This window comes from Pyxicephalus adspersus, chromosome 2 (genome assembly GCF_032062135.1).
Source record: "Pyxicephalus adspersus chromosome 2, UCB_Pads_2.0, whole genome shotgun sequence".
In the NCBI taxonomy this organism is placed as follows: Eukaryota; Metazoa; Chordata; class Amphibia; order Anura; family Pyxicephalidae; genus Pyxicephalus; species Pyxicephalus adspersus.
This window is the reverse complement of record NC_092859.1, coordinates 39,597,868-39,616,226: the sequence shown is the minus strand read 5'-3', so window position 1 is coordinate 39,616,226 and position 18,359 is coordinate 39,597,868. Positions and strand designations below refer to the sequence as shown.

General features: G+C 41.6%; 1 protein-coding gene across 1 annotated transcript; it reads left to right on the top strand.

Moving 5' to 3' along the window:
* Nucleotides 1–6,517: 6,517 nt before the first annotated feature.
* Nucleotides 6,518–17,835, top strand: LOC140323450 (zona pellucida sperm-binding protein 4-like). The gene is made up of 12 exons (XM_072400506.1): nucleotides 6,518–6,657; nucleotides 7,427–7,548; nucleotides 8,286–8,379; nucleotides 8,721–8,876; nucleotides 9,531–9,680; nucleotides 13,731–13,863; nucleotides 13,979–14,106; nucleotides 14,929–15,118; nucleotides 15,201–15,351; nucleotides 16,768–16,846; nucleotides 17,034–17,150; nucleotides 17,656–17,835. Exons 1-12 carry the CDS (start codon nucleotides 6,600–6,602, stop codon nucleotides 17,811–17,813), a joined length of 1,536 nt encoding a protein of 511 aa, XP_072256607.1. The 5' UTR covers nucleotides 6,518–6,599; the 3' UTR covers nucleotides 17,814–17,835.
* Nucleotides 17,836–18,359: the final 524 nt, after the last annotated feature.

Genomic DNA, 18,359 nt, shown 5'->3' with positions numbered 1-18,359 from the left:
TTGTTCACCCCTCTCAACTGGTCCCCCTTCATCCCACCAGGCCGCAACACCTTAGCACCCGTACAAATGTAGCACTATGCTACCCCCATCCCGATAACCGAAATGGCCCACCTCCGTCTTCACTTCACTCCCGGCAGTGTGGAACGTATGTCCTGCCCGAAACCCTCCCAGGCATTCTCCGCCAACACCACAAAATTATCAACCCCAGCAGCCCGTAACACACCACTCCAGGGCCACTCACTTGCCCTGAATGTGCGAGGCTCCAACCCCATTCCCATCACTGTGCATCCGGGAGCCCGATCCAAGGTACTCCCACCCCAGGGGAGACCACTACCTCTCGCCCACCTGTAAAAACAATCTTCCGCACACCCTGCCCCAGACGACTGTGCCCAACTCACCCCACAATGCAACGAAACCAACCACAGTTTTCAGGTCCCACAGATGAATGTCCGAACCTGAAATTGAAACCACTCATTCCTTCCAAGTCCGCAAGTCCATCCTAGGACCCGAGCACGCTGCTAACTGTCTCCCCATACCCCCACCAAAAATATAAGTACCTGCCAACTAAGTCAAGAACACATGACCACAACTTCAACAGTCCTACCCACAAAAACCCCCGGCCTGGGACTTCACCCCCACTCACTCCACACCTCCGACCATGCTTGCCACAACCCACTGCAAACCAGCCACCGCGCAGACTCCAGGGGTAAAACAAAAGAAACACACCAACCCACCAAGCAACACCCCCAGGGAAAAGGAGAGTAGAGCCTCCCTCTATTATTTCACAGGACCAATTGAGCATCCATCCCCAATATGGGCAGCGTGGGGAAGCAGTGCAACCTACCCACCTAACAGTCATCCGGGAGCAACAGCGCTTACCCCACCAACAATAGGGCGGAATGCGGCATATCATCACACTGCAACGACACCAGGGAGCAATAACAGTACACCAGTACTCTAGAACTGGCTTACAATGGCGATAGCACCGCCACCCGTGAACAATAGACTAAGCCATCCCACTGTACTGACCTGGGAGAAATTAGCGCATACCACCCTACCGAAAACCCAGGAGTACCCCAAATACTAACACCCGATAGTGCCCGCAAATATCTCCCCGCCAAACTGACCTTGGGAGGGAAGTGTAGATTCTTCCGCCGCCAGCAGCCAATCAAGGAGTAAGAAAGGAAACTAACTCCCATTACCAACACCTGTAAGAAACCCTGTCAACCCAACCCCAGCACTGGCACCAAAGAGTAAAAAAACCATATCCCATCCCACAGCACTGGCACCATGGAATAAAAGCAAATATCACCCAGCCCAACCGACCCCTAGGAGTAGAGCGTAATCCTTTCTCCGGCACCCAAACTAGGAGTAACAACATATACCAACCCCATATATTAACCAATGGGAAAATACCGCACACCCAACCCCCGGCAGCGGCACCAAGGCATAAGCCCGCCCACCATCCCCCAGCACTGACCCCTGGGGGAAACTGGGATTACATCCCACAGCACAGACCCCAGTGAGTAATACTACATACCCACCCCCAAGTACTGAAGATTATGGGAAAAACAAAGACCAAGCCCTAGGACAGACCCCAGGGGGGTAATACAGCATACCATCCTCCACTACGACCACTATGAGAAACACTGAATACCAACCCACCCGCTGTGGACCCCGGGGAGTAATAACGCAGACCAGAACACTATCCTGACCCCAGGGGATTAGACGTGTACCGCCCCCTGTCAGCACTGTTATCAGGGGGAAGCCCATTATACTATCCACCCATGCCCCCCATGATAAACGGTGTAAACCATCCCACAGGGCTGACCCTTGGCATACTAGCGAATCCCAGCCCACCGTACTGCCACCAAGGAGTAGCAGAACGTACCAACCCCCCAACGAAGACACAGGAGAAATATTGTAAACCCTCCCACAGTACTAACCTGTGCGTAATAGAATGTACCCTTCTGCCCCACTGACCATAAGGAGGAACTGAGCATACCAACCCCACTGCGCGACTGGCAGTTCTCCAACCCGCCGCACCAACACCCAGGAGCAATAGTGCAACATTCCTGCCGCCGTTTTGTGCACCCCTGCCCCGCTGCAGAACCGAAAACCACCTCAACCATTAACCCCCACAAGTTTTCTCTGACCCCCCGCTCCACCTGCTGACTGCCACCTCCAAAGAACGCGTCCACTGCCATCCCCCAAACTAACCACCTCCCATCTGCTGCATCCCCCCAAAAAACTCTCTCACAGTATCCCTATCTAAACCCAGGAGGATGAGAGAAAAAAAAAAAATTCTTTACCTGCAATTCCCAGGGGAAGCGTCCTCGCTGTCCCCACAGACCGATCCGCCGTCAGGGGACTAACAACGAGAGCTCCCTTGCCAACCGGGAGCTCCGTTGCTAGCAGGTGCAGGGACTCCCGGAAGTGACGCGCCGGCCTTCCACCGCCGTCACTTCCGGTCCAGCGATCCGGGCCATTTCAGCCCGGCTGCCCGCCAGAGACATCTCCCGGGTCCAAACCATGCCCGGGAGGCAGAGGCAGCTGCCCCACTACCACTACCGAGTTCTGGGTCATCACCGGAACCCTCCGTCGGGGACCCGCACTACGCGAGTCTCTGGCTTCCGGTGAGGACCCCAATAACCCCCAGAGGGGATATGACCCCCGGACCTGAACCAACCCACACCCCACTGCCCACTTAAGGGGACCTGGCTGCCGCAGGGCCTACAACCCCCCCAGGAAGCCCCAGAGAGCCTTAATAAATCAGGCCCAATGTCAGAAGCTCACAGTGTGCAGTGATATCAGATTAAGCAATTTCAGCACAGAAGAGGATCTTCTGTGCAGGACTTAAGGGAAGAACTGAGTTTTCCTTTAAATATACGAACATTTGCTGTTTCCATTAGTAATAAGGGACTTCTCATTGATATTGTGTACAGCAGCTATGTACATACAGCAAAGTAATGGAACTCTGACAAACTGCAATTCTGATGTACTTAAGCAGCATTTGTTTGTGGTCCTGACACTTAGCTTCCTATGACAGGCTCTCAATCACCATTTTTTATTAGCATAAAACTCCCCATGAGTGCAGGAAATTGTGCTAAATGAAAGCATCCTCAGATTCAAGTGAATCTGTCACATGTCAGGAGGGGGAGGGGGGGACACACCACAGGCCTGTGCCTGTGAGGCTGCAGCCCTACTATCCTAAGTGACAAAGGAGATTCAATAAGTAAAACTCCCCCAACCCATCCCCCTACTATATCTTGTGGCTGGGCCTCAACTAAAGGCAGCAGCCTACTGACTAGGCCCCAACACCCCTTCTCCCTACCTGCGTCTACACAGAAATCTCCCATTCCTAATCTCCTCCTACCCCCATTGTATACTAGCCCAGCCCCCTCTAGCAACACTACCTTTTTCTTAACCCCTTAAAAGCTCTGGGCTAGGCCTAGCACCCAGGCATGTGGCCCTGCGCCTAATTCTTATGGCTACGGGCCTCTCTATAGCCCTGATCTAGCAATGGCTCAATGAGGGATAGCACTGAAGATGTAGCCAATCCATAATGGCTGTATCTGGGGTTGAACTGTGTCCATTTTCCAGTGTGCAGAACTGTATTCCAGATGTAGCCAGATGAGGATTCACACAGCATATAGGTCTTCACGCCAAATTGTGCCCTTTTTGATGCAATGCCCCTGATTCATCAATGAAATTCCTAGATCGGTGGTTGCGCGTTGTTTCGCGCTGTTATATCGAGCCGGTTTACCGCGGGCTGGAGTCATATGCGCTCATTCATTCGCATTCACTACCAAGCCGGATGCTTGCGAATCCGCCAATTAAGGCGATTAGATTTCAGATGCGCGATTAAGGAGGATCTAAGATGTGAGATCATAGCAATTAAGGCGATTAGATTTCAGATGCGAGGTTTCAATGCCATTTTAGACCTTGGCCCACTATATAGTCACTTCCTCACATCAGCTTGGGAGTGGAGGAACATAAAGGTGGATTTCTTCAACCGGAAGCAAGAATATCATCCACGAATGTACAGTAGTCTGTGATGTGACATTCCAGAGGCAGCACAAGCAGAGGGAAGTTATCGCCCTGTAAACAAATAGATTACATTATTAGGATGTGTTAATCATGCTTTTGTTCTAACTACATGCTGCTGGATTGTATTTTTTATTCTTTTCTGGCTGCAAAAGCAATGCTTGCCCAAATCTAAACTAAATTGCACTCTGCCCTAGTTTGGCAATGGTTTTTTTTGGAAAGTGTCACATAAAGGTCCAGCTCTTACACAAATATGTCTGCTATTTCATTTCCCAAATCATTAACGTGTGCTTTCTATGTCTTACACTCCTAGGTTGATGATGTGTTGAAATATGTAATACATGCATTGTAAACAAATGGAAATACTCACATGTAAAGACATTAGCGATTAGTTCAGCTCTGACTCGACGTCCCTCTGCTGTGCTTTGGGAGCCAGAGGCAGGATGTTGGTGCTCCTCTGGCTCCAGTTCCTCTGGAATGTCCCAGGAATCCCTATGGTGCAGGCACAGGTTGTGCAGGACGCAGCATGCCATGATGAGTCGGGCAGCTTTCCGTGGTGCGTACAGGAGCTCACCACCGGGCCGCGCCAAGCACAGAAACCGTGCTTTTAGCAGCCCGATGGTTTGCTCCACAATCCCCCAGCTTTTTTGCAGAGCCTTGTTGTAATTATGCTCNGCTTCAGACCGGGGGTGACGCACGGGTGTCATAAGCCATGAAAGCTGCCCGTATCCTTTGTCAGCTGCAAAAAGACAAACATAATACATGTTAGTTCATGGTATAGTAAATGTTCTGTGAATGCAGTGTAACACTAAAGTTTTTTTTACAAAGTTTGCTAAGGGTTGTGCTCTTCGGTCACTTTATTGCTTTTTCTTGAATATCTGAAAGTTAGTTCTTCCCCCATGCTCCAAATGTTGTACAATGTTTATAAAGTATTTGCTAAATTACATGTTTTGTATTTGCTAAATTACATTACAATGTTTATAAAGTATTTGCTAAATTACATGTTAGCACAAAGCATAGCATATGACATATTTACAATATAGGTCATAGCCTGACATTCTGCAAAGGGACATATCAACATAATGGTGTCTTTAGGATTTGACTACTCTTAGTTGTATTACAGTAATGACATTATACATTACCTATTAACCAGACCTCAGGCATTTCTCCAGAGATGAATTTCTGGTAGAGGGCTGTCTGACGCAGGATATAGGCATCATGGCATGATCCTGGGAAACCTGTGCACTCATGATTCTCCTGTTGGCATCACAGACTATTTGTACATTCAGTGAATGATATTGCTTCCGGTTGCGAAACGACCTTTCCTGCAATTTGGGGGCCTGAATGGCCACATGTATATTTATTTATATTTATATTTAGTTATTATTATTGTAGGATAGGAATAAATATATTCACACATATACGTAAGCAGCAAACAAAAGAACGTGTGCGCGCTTGTGTGCGCGATTGAGAAAAAAAACAAAAGTTGTGCGATGTCAGGCATCGCGCTCGTTGACATGTATCCGACAAGGCATCGTTAGCTTTGATATAGGCGCCTATGGAGATGAGTTGAACTCGGTTAACTCTTGCCTAACAAAAAAGAAATAAGTGATTCTAAAATATGTGTTTTTCTTGGCGCACGTAAATGTTTTAAACATTTTAACAGCGCATATTTTTTTAGGACTAAGGGTGGTATGTGTGCCATTCGAAAGAATGATTTTTTAGGGGAACAGTGACTTTTGATGCCTGCTCGCCAGTGTAAAGCTGCCGATGCTGCGCGGCTCTGGCCGCGATCTTATCCAGTTGATGACTAGCACGATGCCTTCCGATTTCAGCTTGCGAATACGAATGCGCGAGCGAACGTCCGATTTTGCTTGATGAATCAGCCTCAATGGCCAGTGTTTGACCAGTACTGACCAATGATCATCCCTTAAACCAGTATTTTACCTTATAAGGATAGGCTGCATTCCTTTAGGATGACCTCATACATGGTATACATATACCAGTATATACTGGTAAAGCATTATTGTTGGTGAGACATAATTGACATTAAATAAACTTGTGCTAACCCAACACAAAATTAATGTCACTCTTTGCTGATGGGTAAATATCTGAAACTGCAAAAATTAAAGTTGCTATTTTTTTAAAGGATGCCTCTCATAATCTGTATAGAAATGCCACGTGTTTCAGTCATCAAAAGGATATTTCTTTCTGATGCATCACCTGTCATCCTTATACAAAACTGTGAAATGTTAAACACAAAATATTACCACAAATGTTCACCTAATGACTATCAGCTACAAATGAGTTAAATGAAACTGCCCCTCACCTGATTGCTGTTACTATCACAGTACACCTGGGCTCACTACCATAGCTGTCCAATCACTTTACTGATCCTGTATATAAATAGTGAATTTCAGCTAGTGCTGGTATTGGTAGCTGCTGGAAAGATGGTGTTGGCTCTTGTAGGGGTGCTTTGGCTCTGTGGTTTTGTGGCTGGTGGTTTGGATTCTTGGGATGATCCATCCCGCTTGCACTGTGGGTATGATTACATGCAATATTCTCTTCCTTCTGTTCTGGATGATGCAGAATTTGTGCTATCTGTTATAGGTGAGTAAAAGTAGCATTTACTGTTTTGTCTAAAATAAATGTTACTTGTGTTTTTTGTGGATGTGCTAGTCATTGTAGATGAGCCTTTATAGTAAAGAAATATACTGGTCAGACTACAGAATGAGCTTTATATGAATGGGATCAGGGTCCTATTAGACTGCAGTGTTTAATATACAGCAACATCTTTAACTTTTTGTAAAGTTAGTTAGTTGCATCTCCATCGTTATTATAAGACTTTACTGTGGGGAGGACTTTCAGCCATCCCAAGACTTGCCAACCCCACACCTTTCCACCTCTGTATGGATTTGAGGAGTCATAGTTCTATGCTTGTGCTATAACTAGCATGCTGGGGTCTTGGCTTTATTGCTTGATTTTGGAACACAAAATGATGCATACTACATGTAATGCTTAGATTACTGTTTTGTCCGTCAGACTATTGGCAATGCAGTCACCACATCTAAAGTATAGATTGATGCAATATTTTTATGTATGTATATGGCAGCAGACTGGGGTCTAACCTTTCTCTGCTCTATTTAAAACTAAAAAAAAAGTTCTACATTTAGGTAATAACTAATGTTAGCTTCAATCCCTAATACGTTGTCCTTTCTAAAATAAAAGGAGTTACAGAATAAAGAAACATGCTTTAAATGTGCTAATAATATTGTTCAGGTGCCCTAAACCTGCAGTTGTCTAGCAAATTCTGAATGTTACTTGTTTTTGTGCATGCAACTCTTTTTCCGAAAAAAATGCTAATTTTTTTTTTTTTAAGATCATAATGGAAAACCTCACAATCTGCATAATAGCTCTGCCTGTGGCACATGGGTAGGACAGCATTCTGATGGCTCTATAATGGTTACTGCTTCATTTAATGGCTGCTTTGTCAAAGAACAGGTAAGCTGGTCTTGAGGTCCAGGTTTTTAGCTGAGCTTCAGTGTGGCCTGCTTTTGTTTTGGATTATATTGTAAAACAAAGGTGGGCTTCTTCTATGAGCTTTTTTTGTGAGGGTTTCCTTACATTTATCTATTGAAAAGTTTGTGAAACCAAATGGAGCACATTGAACTAATCCTCTGTTTGTGTGCCTTCATTTCCAATAAATTTCATGTTGAGAAATCTCTTGATATAGAGCATATTGGCAATAAAACCATGTCATTCACTGGGGGGGGAGGGGGGAGATTTCCCCTGTTGCTGGACATCAGGGTGTGTTGACTAAAGGGAACCACAAATTTTACACTTTATCCCCAAGTTTTTGCCTGTTTGAGGATAGTTTCCTAATTAACTGATTGCCTGAAGGACTCATCCTTTGTGGGAAATGGTAATAAAATGTCTTTCCTGCTGACTCTGACCTAAAGATATCATTTTAACATGATTTTCAAAGCAGTATCTGACTTCTGTTGCCCTCTAATCCAATGTCAGAATAGGATACTCAGAAAAGTTTCTAATTTTAATAAAGACTTTTTCTGAAATCTACACCTTTTTTAGTTTGTTTAGAGGAAACTGCTAAAGATTAGTGGCCAGGGAAGTTGATATTAGACAAAGAGGGTAAAGTGTGTGTGTGTGTGTACACAATTGATGAGACTTCTATTACTAGCAACTTCTTAATGTCTACGTTGGCTTTTATCTGATTTCAGGACGGGGAACACATAATGACCATGAGTCTAGAAGTTATCAGTGATGGAAAACCCCAGTACCACAAAAAGGATCTCAAGTGCCCACTTCTTCCAGGTGAATTTTGGCTTAAACTGGATTTAATTACTGGCGCCTTCCATGTTGGGAAAATGATGGCAGACAGATGTGTGGTGCATTACATGAATGTGGACCTTGCAGTTTTTCTGTACTTTGCTATGCTTGCATTTTTTTTTTTTTTACCTGTTTGGGCCTATATATTAAATTCCGGAGGTCTGGCCTACCTCATGACAAATCTTTGGCCAACACCCCATTTGTTGGGATTACATACCATCTCTGCTGAATGCAGTCTGTCAATAGGACAATTAACATGATATAGGGAGGGGTGTGTACAGCATTTCCTAAATTGATGCCTTGTACTAACTATATTTTCTCCAAAGCAATGGATGCTCCCAGTTTTGATGAATGTGCCGCTATCCCAAGAGCTGACCGTATTCCATGTGCTAACACAAGTGTATCCAGAGAGCTTTGTGAAAGTGTTGGATGTTGCTACGCCTACTATGACCCTGGAAGTCTCTGTTACTTCGGAAATAAATGTAAGTTTTAGTAGCTTAAAACACTACTTTAGATGTATGGGTATAAAGCCTTATCTTGTCCCCAGTATCTGATTTGCTGAAGGTGCATATTTGTTAACTGGATCTGTTTATTACAAAATGATTTTCCTGAAGCTTTGCAAATGTCCCCCCATCTAAAGCTTGTGTGGGCTTCTAAACACTGGCTATACGTTGGGCCTACTAACTTTAGACTTGTGCATTGCTTTAACATGTTTTAATCTCCCAATCTATTATATTTTAAAAGACATGACATGTATTTTCCTTGGAGATGCAAAATCAGTGGGTAAACCAATTAATCCAGGTGCAGCAATGTATTGGGGCTCACAGGCATGTTGGCTTTGTTTTAATCAGGTCTAATAACATGGACTGGTTTTTAAAAAAACAAAAACAAAATAAATTCACACAAAGTACTTCAGAAGGGAAGCAAAACCACACATGCTGAATGAACATTTAATGTACAGACTGTGGTGGAGGGTTATTGATGGCTTCTACAAATGTTCCTCTTCCAGCCATGTCAAGTGACTATTTAAATATGGGGCCAGAAATTGCTTTTTTTTTGTCTCTAGTATTTGCTTTTAGATAATGGAAGCCAAATGATGGGTGAGTCTTTCGACTAACATGCTTTTCTTTTTTTAGTGACTGCCCAATGTACTGATGACAACAACATGGTGGTGGTTGTATCCAAAGACCTCACGTTGCCATCTTTAATACTGGATTCAGTCAGTTTGATTGGTGTGATTGCCTTTTCTCCTACAGGTATTCTTTCATTGCAGCGCCTCAGTATGTGTCCCATCTGCTACAGATTCCTGCATTGTGAACTGCCCACAAAGGACAAGTAGGATGGCTTTAAATGTCCTATTCTAAACTTTCTGGCTTTCCATACTTCTTGGCTCATGTTTGGTATAGGTTAACTCTTATTACAGATATAGTTGTTGCATTATTCACTCTAAATCTGTCTTTGCTCTCATGATTTAAGACTCCACAGTTTTAATAGCTAAAGTTGTCTTATTGCAGGGAGAATGGCTAATACAGTCGAGAGGCAATCCCTAACTGTAACTTCTGATGGACCTGTGATCTTCAGTGGGGATAAGGACTTTGATTCAGATGAAGATCTTGCTGAAGTGGAGACTGGTGAGCATTCATGTACTTCTTCCTTTTTTTTTTTTTTTTTTTTTTCCCTTGGTACTTAAATGTGCAGTAGGATTCATAAATGAGTCACAATAAATATTTTAAGGAAAATATGTGCATATAATTGCAGCCATACTAGGCCTAGACTTTTATAGTGTAACAAGCAACAGATGTAAAAAATGTGATATATATATATATATATATATATATATATATATATATATATATATATATTTTTAAGTCATAAAACCTAAACACACTTTTAGAAGTACTATAGTGGACTTCGTTGTCATTTTGGAAAAACTCTTTTCTTAACTCGTTTTTATAGTGTACATGTTCCAACCAGACCTCATAGCCCCTACAGATATCAGGCTGCAGAAACTGTAGGGTTGACCCTGCTTCTGGTCATATAGGTGGGGATGGCATGACTTATTAAGCTAAACCAGATGGATTTGTATGTTCTACATGGCCAAATCAGCTAGTACAGTTTGGATTGCTTTACAGTATTGTAAGACTGTTTAACTGCTTGTCTCAAACACTACTAAACCAGTGAAAATCATTGAAATATGGATACATGTAGTAATTTTAAATGAATATTTGTTTGTGCACTAAATGTAATATAATAAATATATATATACTTTTTTTTTTTTTTTTTTTTTTTTACTACTACAAAAGCACATACCATGTTTGAAAAATTAAAATAAATAGTTTGCATAGATGACCTAGCTTCTAGTCCTTACATGCTTTGGCTAATAGGAACAGCAGTTGTTGGCTGTGTCTTGGCAGTTATCCTTGTTGGTTCTACCCTGTACAGAAGATGAGCGCTGTACATTAAATAGGGATTGCAAATGACAGACTAATACAGACAGTGATACAGGAGGAGGAGAGGACCCTGCCCCGAAGAGCTTACAATCTTTGTATTAAAAAAATGAGGCATACTACATGTAAAGCTTTGAGGAAGGGCTTCTGCTGGGTGTCTAATGGAAAGGCATACCTTTTTTGTCCATCAGACCATTCCAATGGCTAATGCAGCCAAGTTTCAATATTTTTGTGTATGTATATGGCAGAAGACAGGGGTTTATCCTTTCTTATATATGAAAGAAGGGAGATAGGACGGTAGAGAGGGGTCCAGTGAGGGTTTCTTTAGGATGGGGAGAATTATGGCAGAGGGGTTTTTACCAGTAGAAAGGGAGAGGTTGAATAGTTTGGTTAGGGCAGGGGCCAGGGTGGATGAATGGGCACAGAGTGGATCAGAGGGAACTGGATCAAGCGGACAGGTAAGAGTCTACATTCTACATGGCCAAATCATCTAGCACAGTTTGGATTGCTTTACAATATTGTAAGACTGTTACTACTTGTCTCAAACAGTAGTTTTACTTGTAAATGCATGTTTGTGCACTAAAATGTACTATATTTTTTTTTTCTTGGCTTCCAGTCCTTACGTGCTTTGGCTAAAAGGAACAGCAGTTGTTGGCTGTGTCTTGGCAGTTATCCTTGTTGGTTCTAGCCTGTACAGAAGATGGAACAGAGTTGAAAACAAAAGAGAAAATTGTCCATTGACCTCTGTAAATGCTTAATAAAATGAGCTGTTTTTCGTCCAACCGGACACACACCATTACATTCTTCCTGTGTGTGAGACTTTAACTGTTACAAGGGCACTGAAATGTCCCTGTAGAATAATATATATCTAGACTGATTATCTGCCCTATAACCTACAGTATCTTTTGTACAGTGCTCCATACCTGTGAATTACAAGTAGCCATTTTTTTTACTACTTTTAGGCATTGAATTTTAAGTGGTGTGTGTGATCATTGTGCAACACAGACTTAGGGTATGTACACCCATGCAATAATTGTCTTTGGAAAAGATCTTTCACGATCCTTTCCAAAGGCTGCACAATGCATGAAAAAATGCTGTACATACAGCATCGTTCTGCTCTATGGGGAGGGGCAGAACGATGGAGTGGCACCGTGCTGTGCTCTCTCCCTTCACTTTCATTACGACCATTCATTGTCTGTGGATCCACCAGGACGGTCGTTCAGATGATGGACAACGAGTGTCGTACACACACAAGATTTTTGTCCGATATCTGCCCTGAGCCGATTATGGTCCGAGAACAATTGCGCGTGTGTGCGTAGCCTTAGTTAAGCAAATCGGTGAATAATTACAGGCCATTTGCTATGATACACACCCAGGGCTACGTCATGAGTTTAGAATGTGGGATACTCTAGACAGTCCATTTCATACATGCTTTGGGTGAATCTAGACGGCTCCTCTCTGTACACTGTTGCATACAAAATTCTTCAATGTGTCCCACTGTGCAGTACATTACACTAACTGGTCTGCCCAGTTGTGTGCTCTATATAATGTAGAATACATATGTGCTTTGCATGACCAGGGTAGCTCGGACCTTCTAGCCCATCCTTCACCACCACCATCAGAACCTCCCCCTGAACCCCACCTGCTTACCAACCACTCCCCCACCATTAAATACCCAAACACCAATCTTGGATTTAAATTTGCTGAAAAGCAGCCAATTATTTAACCACCATTAAATAAATTAAACATTCAAGTAATTAATGAACAAATATTCAATAAATAAATGACAAATAAATAAATACATTTTATATTTTGATATGCAAGCATACATTAACATAACATAAAACTCCAGTTATTATTATTATAAATTAAATTAAACTGGGATTATACAACACCAACATATTACATTGACTATAACCTAATCAACCAACAACCTAATTCCCCTTTTTTAATACATAATCATAACAAAAATATCCACAATGTTATCAAACTCAAAACTCCCGGTTATACACCCAAACAACCAGGCTGCAGGACTCAGAAGGCAAAATCCGCACCCAAAAGGAATTTAACTCTTCCAACATCTCTAACTTGGCCCCTAACTGCCCAGCACCGCCTCAGGAGCCATAATTATCGGTTCACCATAAAGGGGGAGACCCCACCAAGGAGGATTCCCCTATGCCAAACTCCACGACTATTCCAATGCACTGGATTCCTGCCTTCCAAGACCCCAACCGCTAAGATGACCCCAAATACCAAATTCTAACCATAAGAGAAGGGGTGGGTGGGCCCAAAACTTTTTCTTCCAAAAAAGGGCCTCCCACTTCCATCCAGACCCTTTTAACTCGTCCTATTTCTCATCCCCTCCTACCCCACACTCCACACTACCACAGCCCCTCCTAGGTCATAGTTCTATGCTTGTGCTATAACTAGCATGCTGAGGTCTTGGCTTTATTGCTTGATTTTGGAACACAAAATGATGCATACTACATGTAAAGCTTAGATTACTGTTTTAGACTATTGCTAATGCAGTCACCACATCTAAAGTATAGATTGATGCAATATTTTTATGTATGTATATGGCAGCAGACTGGGGTCTGACCTTTCTCTGCTCTATTTAAAACTAAAAAAAAAGTTCTACATTTAGGTAATACCTAATGTTAGCTTCCATCCCTAATACGTTGTCCTTTCTAAAATAAAAGGAGTTGCAGAATAAAGAAACGTGCTTTAAATGTGCTAATAATATTGTTCAGGTGCCCTAAACCTGCAGTTGTCTAGCAAATTCTGAATATTACTTGTTTTTGTGCATGCAACTCTTTTTCCAAAAAAATGCTATTTTTTTTTTTTTTTTTTTTTTTTTTTTTTTTGAAAAGTTTGTGAAACCAAATGGAGCACATTGTCGGTCACCCATATTAATTGCTTTTGAACAGGCTCCTGATGGCATGATCTATGAAAGCACACTTGTTGCAACAAAAGTAATACAAACGTGGCAAGGATACTCTATCACAAGGGACAGCACTGTAAGGTAAGATACCAGATTTGGAAAATGGAGTATACAAACATATAACACTGCCTTTCCACATTTGGTACAAACCATGGTTTGTTTAACTTTTGTTAATTTGAATTGTAATGCTCTATAGAATAACTGTTCGCTGCGCGTATGGAAAAACTGATGTTGTCCCTCTGGAAATCGAAGTGCTGACCTTGCCACCGCCATCTCCAGTGTCCACTCAAGGACCTCTCTTTCTGGAAATGAGACTAGCTACAGGTAATGTGTTATATGGCAATTGTCACTCATAAACTCCCACATTTGAAAATGGTGAACAGTGGGTGTGGGCAGGGCATGACCAGGTGTGACTAAAGCAAGATGGACACTATTGACCGGGGGGGGGGGTTAGGGTACTACAACTACATGTAATATCTAAAAATACACAATGCATCTGTAAGTAAACCATAAATCAACTTTTGCTCTGTTTGTTATTCTATTATAATTGGACCATCTGCTAACTAAGTCACAATTCTAAATTGAACAACATAATTGGGAATGGGATCTTGAAGAAATGTTCTTTAATGCTGAATATTTGTCCCATCCCTTTATTGCACATGCATCCAAAATAGAACATTTCACTAAATCTCTTTATTCATACACACCTAAAATTACTTTACCACAAATACAATCTCTTCTGGTAAAAATGCTTGTCATTGATTGTGGTATAGGGCCACTTGCTCAGTAAATATGGAAGCTCCATTTAATAGGAGGGAATAAGGGCAGATATCTGCCACCCCGCCTTGATGGATGAATAAAGAGGTACTAAATCAATCCATATAAGATTTAAATTGCCAAAATCTTCTATGTTTAACTAATGCAAAAGTCAAATCAATCTGATGTACAGGAACAGGCCATGCCTTTGATACTCAGCTTATTGGTATAACATATATAAACTGCTATTAATCGATCATGTGTACTTTTAACCTAATACTATTAAATAAAAATGGCAGAGTAGAACATGAGTGAAGTACAGGATTAGTCATGCTCAATGGTTGCATTCTGTGCTTTTGACCATGATGTGAGCATATCTTCTATTTTTAGATGGAGCATATAGTTCATACTTTGCTGAAGAAGACTACCCCATTGTAAGGGTGCTCCGAGAACCTGTCTTTGTGGAGGTTCGTATTTTAAACAGAAATGATCCCAACCTGGTTCTTGTCTTGGACAATTGCTGGGCAACCAACTCTGCTAATCCAACTGATGATCCTCAATGGCCAATTTTGTTTAATGGGTAAGTAGCTATAGATGAGAGGATCATGTACTACCACAAATAAACTGAGCTTTAACAAACTGGCTTATTTTTGTTTTTTAAGTTGCCCATTTCCTGGAGACAACTACCTGACTGAAAGGCTTGCTGTTGGAGCACCTTCAGAAAACTTAGCTTTTCCGAGCCATTACCAGCGTTTTATGGTCAGCACCTTTACTTTTGTGGATCCCAACACCCAGGTTGCTCTTGGTGGACTGGTAAGAAAGTTGAAAACTTGGTTATCAAGAATGCCTTTTAAATTGCCAAACAAGTTAACCTCAGGATCCCAATGTGGGTGATTGGCCAATAAGGGGGGAAAAATGCTTTGATAAAATATCTTACCTTAAATGGATTCTTGATCTGTGGTCTTTGAGTGATGAGATATTGCCTTTTCTCCTACAGGTATTCTTTCATTGCAGCGCCTCAGTATGTGTCCCATCTGCTACAGATTCCTGCATTGTGAACTGCCCACAAAGGAGAAGAAATGTTCTTTAATGCTGAATTATTTGTCCCATCCCTTTATTGCACATGCATCCAAAATAGAACATTTCACTAAATCTCTTTATTCATACACACCTAAAATTACTTTACTACAAATACAATCTCTTTTGTTAAAAATGCTTGTCATTGATTGTGGTATAGGGCCACTTGCTCAGTAAATATTGAAGCTCCATTTAATAGAAGGGAATAAAGGCAGATATCTGCCACCCCACCTTGATGAATGAATAAAGAGGTACTAAATCAATCCATATAAGATTTAAATTACCAATCTTCTATGTTTAACTAATGCAAAAGTCAAATCAATCTGATGTACAGGAACAGGCCATGCCTTTGATACTCAGCTTATTGGTATAACATATATAAACTGCTATTAATCGATCATGTGTACTTTTAACCTAATACTATTAAATAAAAATGGCAGAGTAGAACATGAGTGAAGTACAGGATTAGTCATGCTCAATGGTTGCATTCTGTGCTTTTGACCATGATGTGAGCATATCTTCTATTTTCAGATGGAGCATATAGTTCATACTTTGCTGAAGAAGACTACCCCATTGTAAGGGTGCTCCGAGAACCTGTCTTTGTGGAGGTTCGTATTTTAAACAGAAATGATCCCAGCCTGGTTCTTGTCTTGGACAATTGCTGGGCAACCAACTCTGCTAATCCAACTGATGATCCTCAATGGCCAATTTTGTTTAATGGGTAAGTAGCTATAGATGAGAGGATCATGTACTACCACAAATAAACTGAGCTTTAACAAACTGGCTTATTTTTGTTTTTTAAGTTGCCCATTTCCTGGAGACAACTACCTGACTGAAAGGCTTGCTGTTGGAGCACCTTCAGAAAACTTAGCTTTTCCGAGCCATTACCAGCGTTTTATGGTCAGCACCTTTACATTCGTGTCTCCCAACGCCCAGGTTGCTCTTGGTGGACTGGTAAGAAAGTTGAAAACTTGGTTATCAAGAATGCCTTTTAAATTGCCACTTGGTGATGAAGTAACAAGTAACCTCAGCATCTCAATGTGGGTGATTGGCCAATAAAGGGGAAAAATGCTTTGATAAAATACTTTGTACCTTAAATGGATTCTTGATCTGTTATCTTTGAGTGATGAGATATTGCCTTTTCTCCTACAGGTATTCTTTCATTGCAGCGCCTCAGTATGTGTCCCATCTGCTACAGATTCCTGCATTGTGAACTGCCCACAAAGGAAAAGTAAAATTTTGTTATAAATTTCTATTTTAACCTTTCTAGCTTTCAATACTTGCATCATGTCTGGTATAGTTTTTAACTAATTTTACCTCTCATTTACCAGATATAGTTGTTGCATTAGTGTCACTCTGTCTTTGCTTTCATGACTTTACAATTTACCTGTTTAATAGCTAAAGTTGTCTTATTGCAGGGAGAATGGCTGATACAGTTCCAAGGCAATCTCTAACTGTAACTTCTGATGGACCTTTGATCTTCAGTGGGGATAAGGACTTTGATGCCGATCGAGATCTTGCTGAAGTGGAGACTGGTGAGTGTTCAACTATGCTGTGTTTAAAATTAGTCACTGAAATATGCAGTAGGATTCATGCATGGTTGACATAATCAATTTTAAGGAAAATACTGTATGTGCTTAGAAATGCTGCTATGTGGGGCTTGAACTTTATACTGTAAAGCAACAAATATGTAAAATTGTCATGTAATATGGACATCTAGTCATTAAACCCAAACCGAGCTTTTAGAAGGAAGCAAATTTTAGAATTACTTTAGTGGACTTGGTTGTCATTCTGAGAACTCCTTTCTTACTGGTTTTCTTGATAGTAGTACATGTGTTCAACCAAACCTCATATCTGTAAGGGCTATTGGAGTGCAGAAACAGTAGGGTTGAGCTTGTTTCTGGTCATTTAGGTGGGATGGGCATAACTGTATTAAGCTAGTTTGGATTGCTTTACAATGTTGTAAGACTGTTACAGCTTGTCTCAAATGAAATATGGAAACATGCATGTTTGTGCACTAAAATGTACTATTCTTGGCAGATGACCTGGCTTCTAGTCCTTACATGCTTTGGCTAATAGGAACAGCAGTTGTTGGCTGTGTCTTGGCAGTTATCCTTGTTGGTTCTACCCTGTACAGAAGATGGAACAGAGTTGAAGCAAAACAGAAAATTTGTCCCTTGACCTCTGTAAATGCTTAATAAAATGAGCTGTTTTTCAAAATTTTGTGTGTTTGTCAATGATAATGGAGTCTCGTGTACAGCCTCTATCAAAGTTAAAGTCTCAGGGTATTAAAACTGGAATGTTAATGGGTGAATATGATTAGTTCCAGTACTGATGGAAACTAACCTGGGCTTGCTTTTGATTCATGGCATTTAATAGAAACCATCCACAGCGGTACAAGGGAGTGAGGTTCTTGCTACAACTGGGACACCCCAGCTATTACTTCACAGGTGACACAACCTGAAATTGGTTTAGATGAAGATGCCAGGCAGCCATTTAAATAGGCACAGATTTTTGCAAGATGTAGTCTTTTGGGGCATAGTACATCTGAGATTGGGGAACTGTAAGGTCAATGTAGGCATATGCATTCTATCAAGATTTCTATGTATTGGGAGCTGGGTAATTTTAACTTAGATGGTTGAACAGTGCAAATGGTTTTTACAAAGAAATAATATCAAGCAAGAATACACAGAATATGAACTCCTGTGGTGCATGCTTCTGACACAGGATGGTACAGTACACAT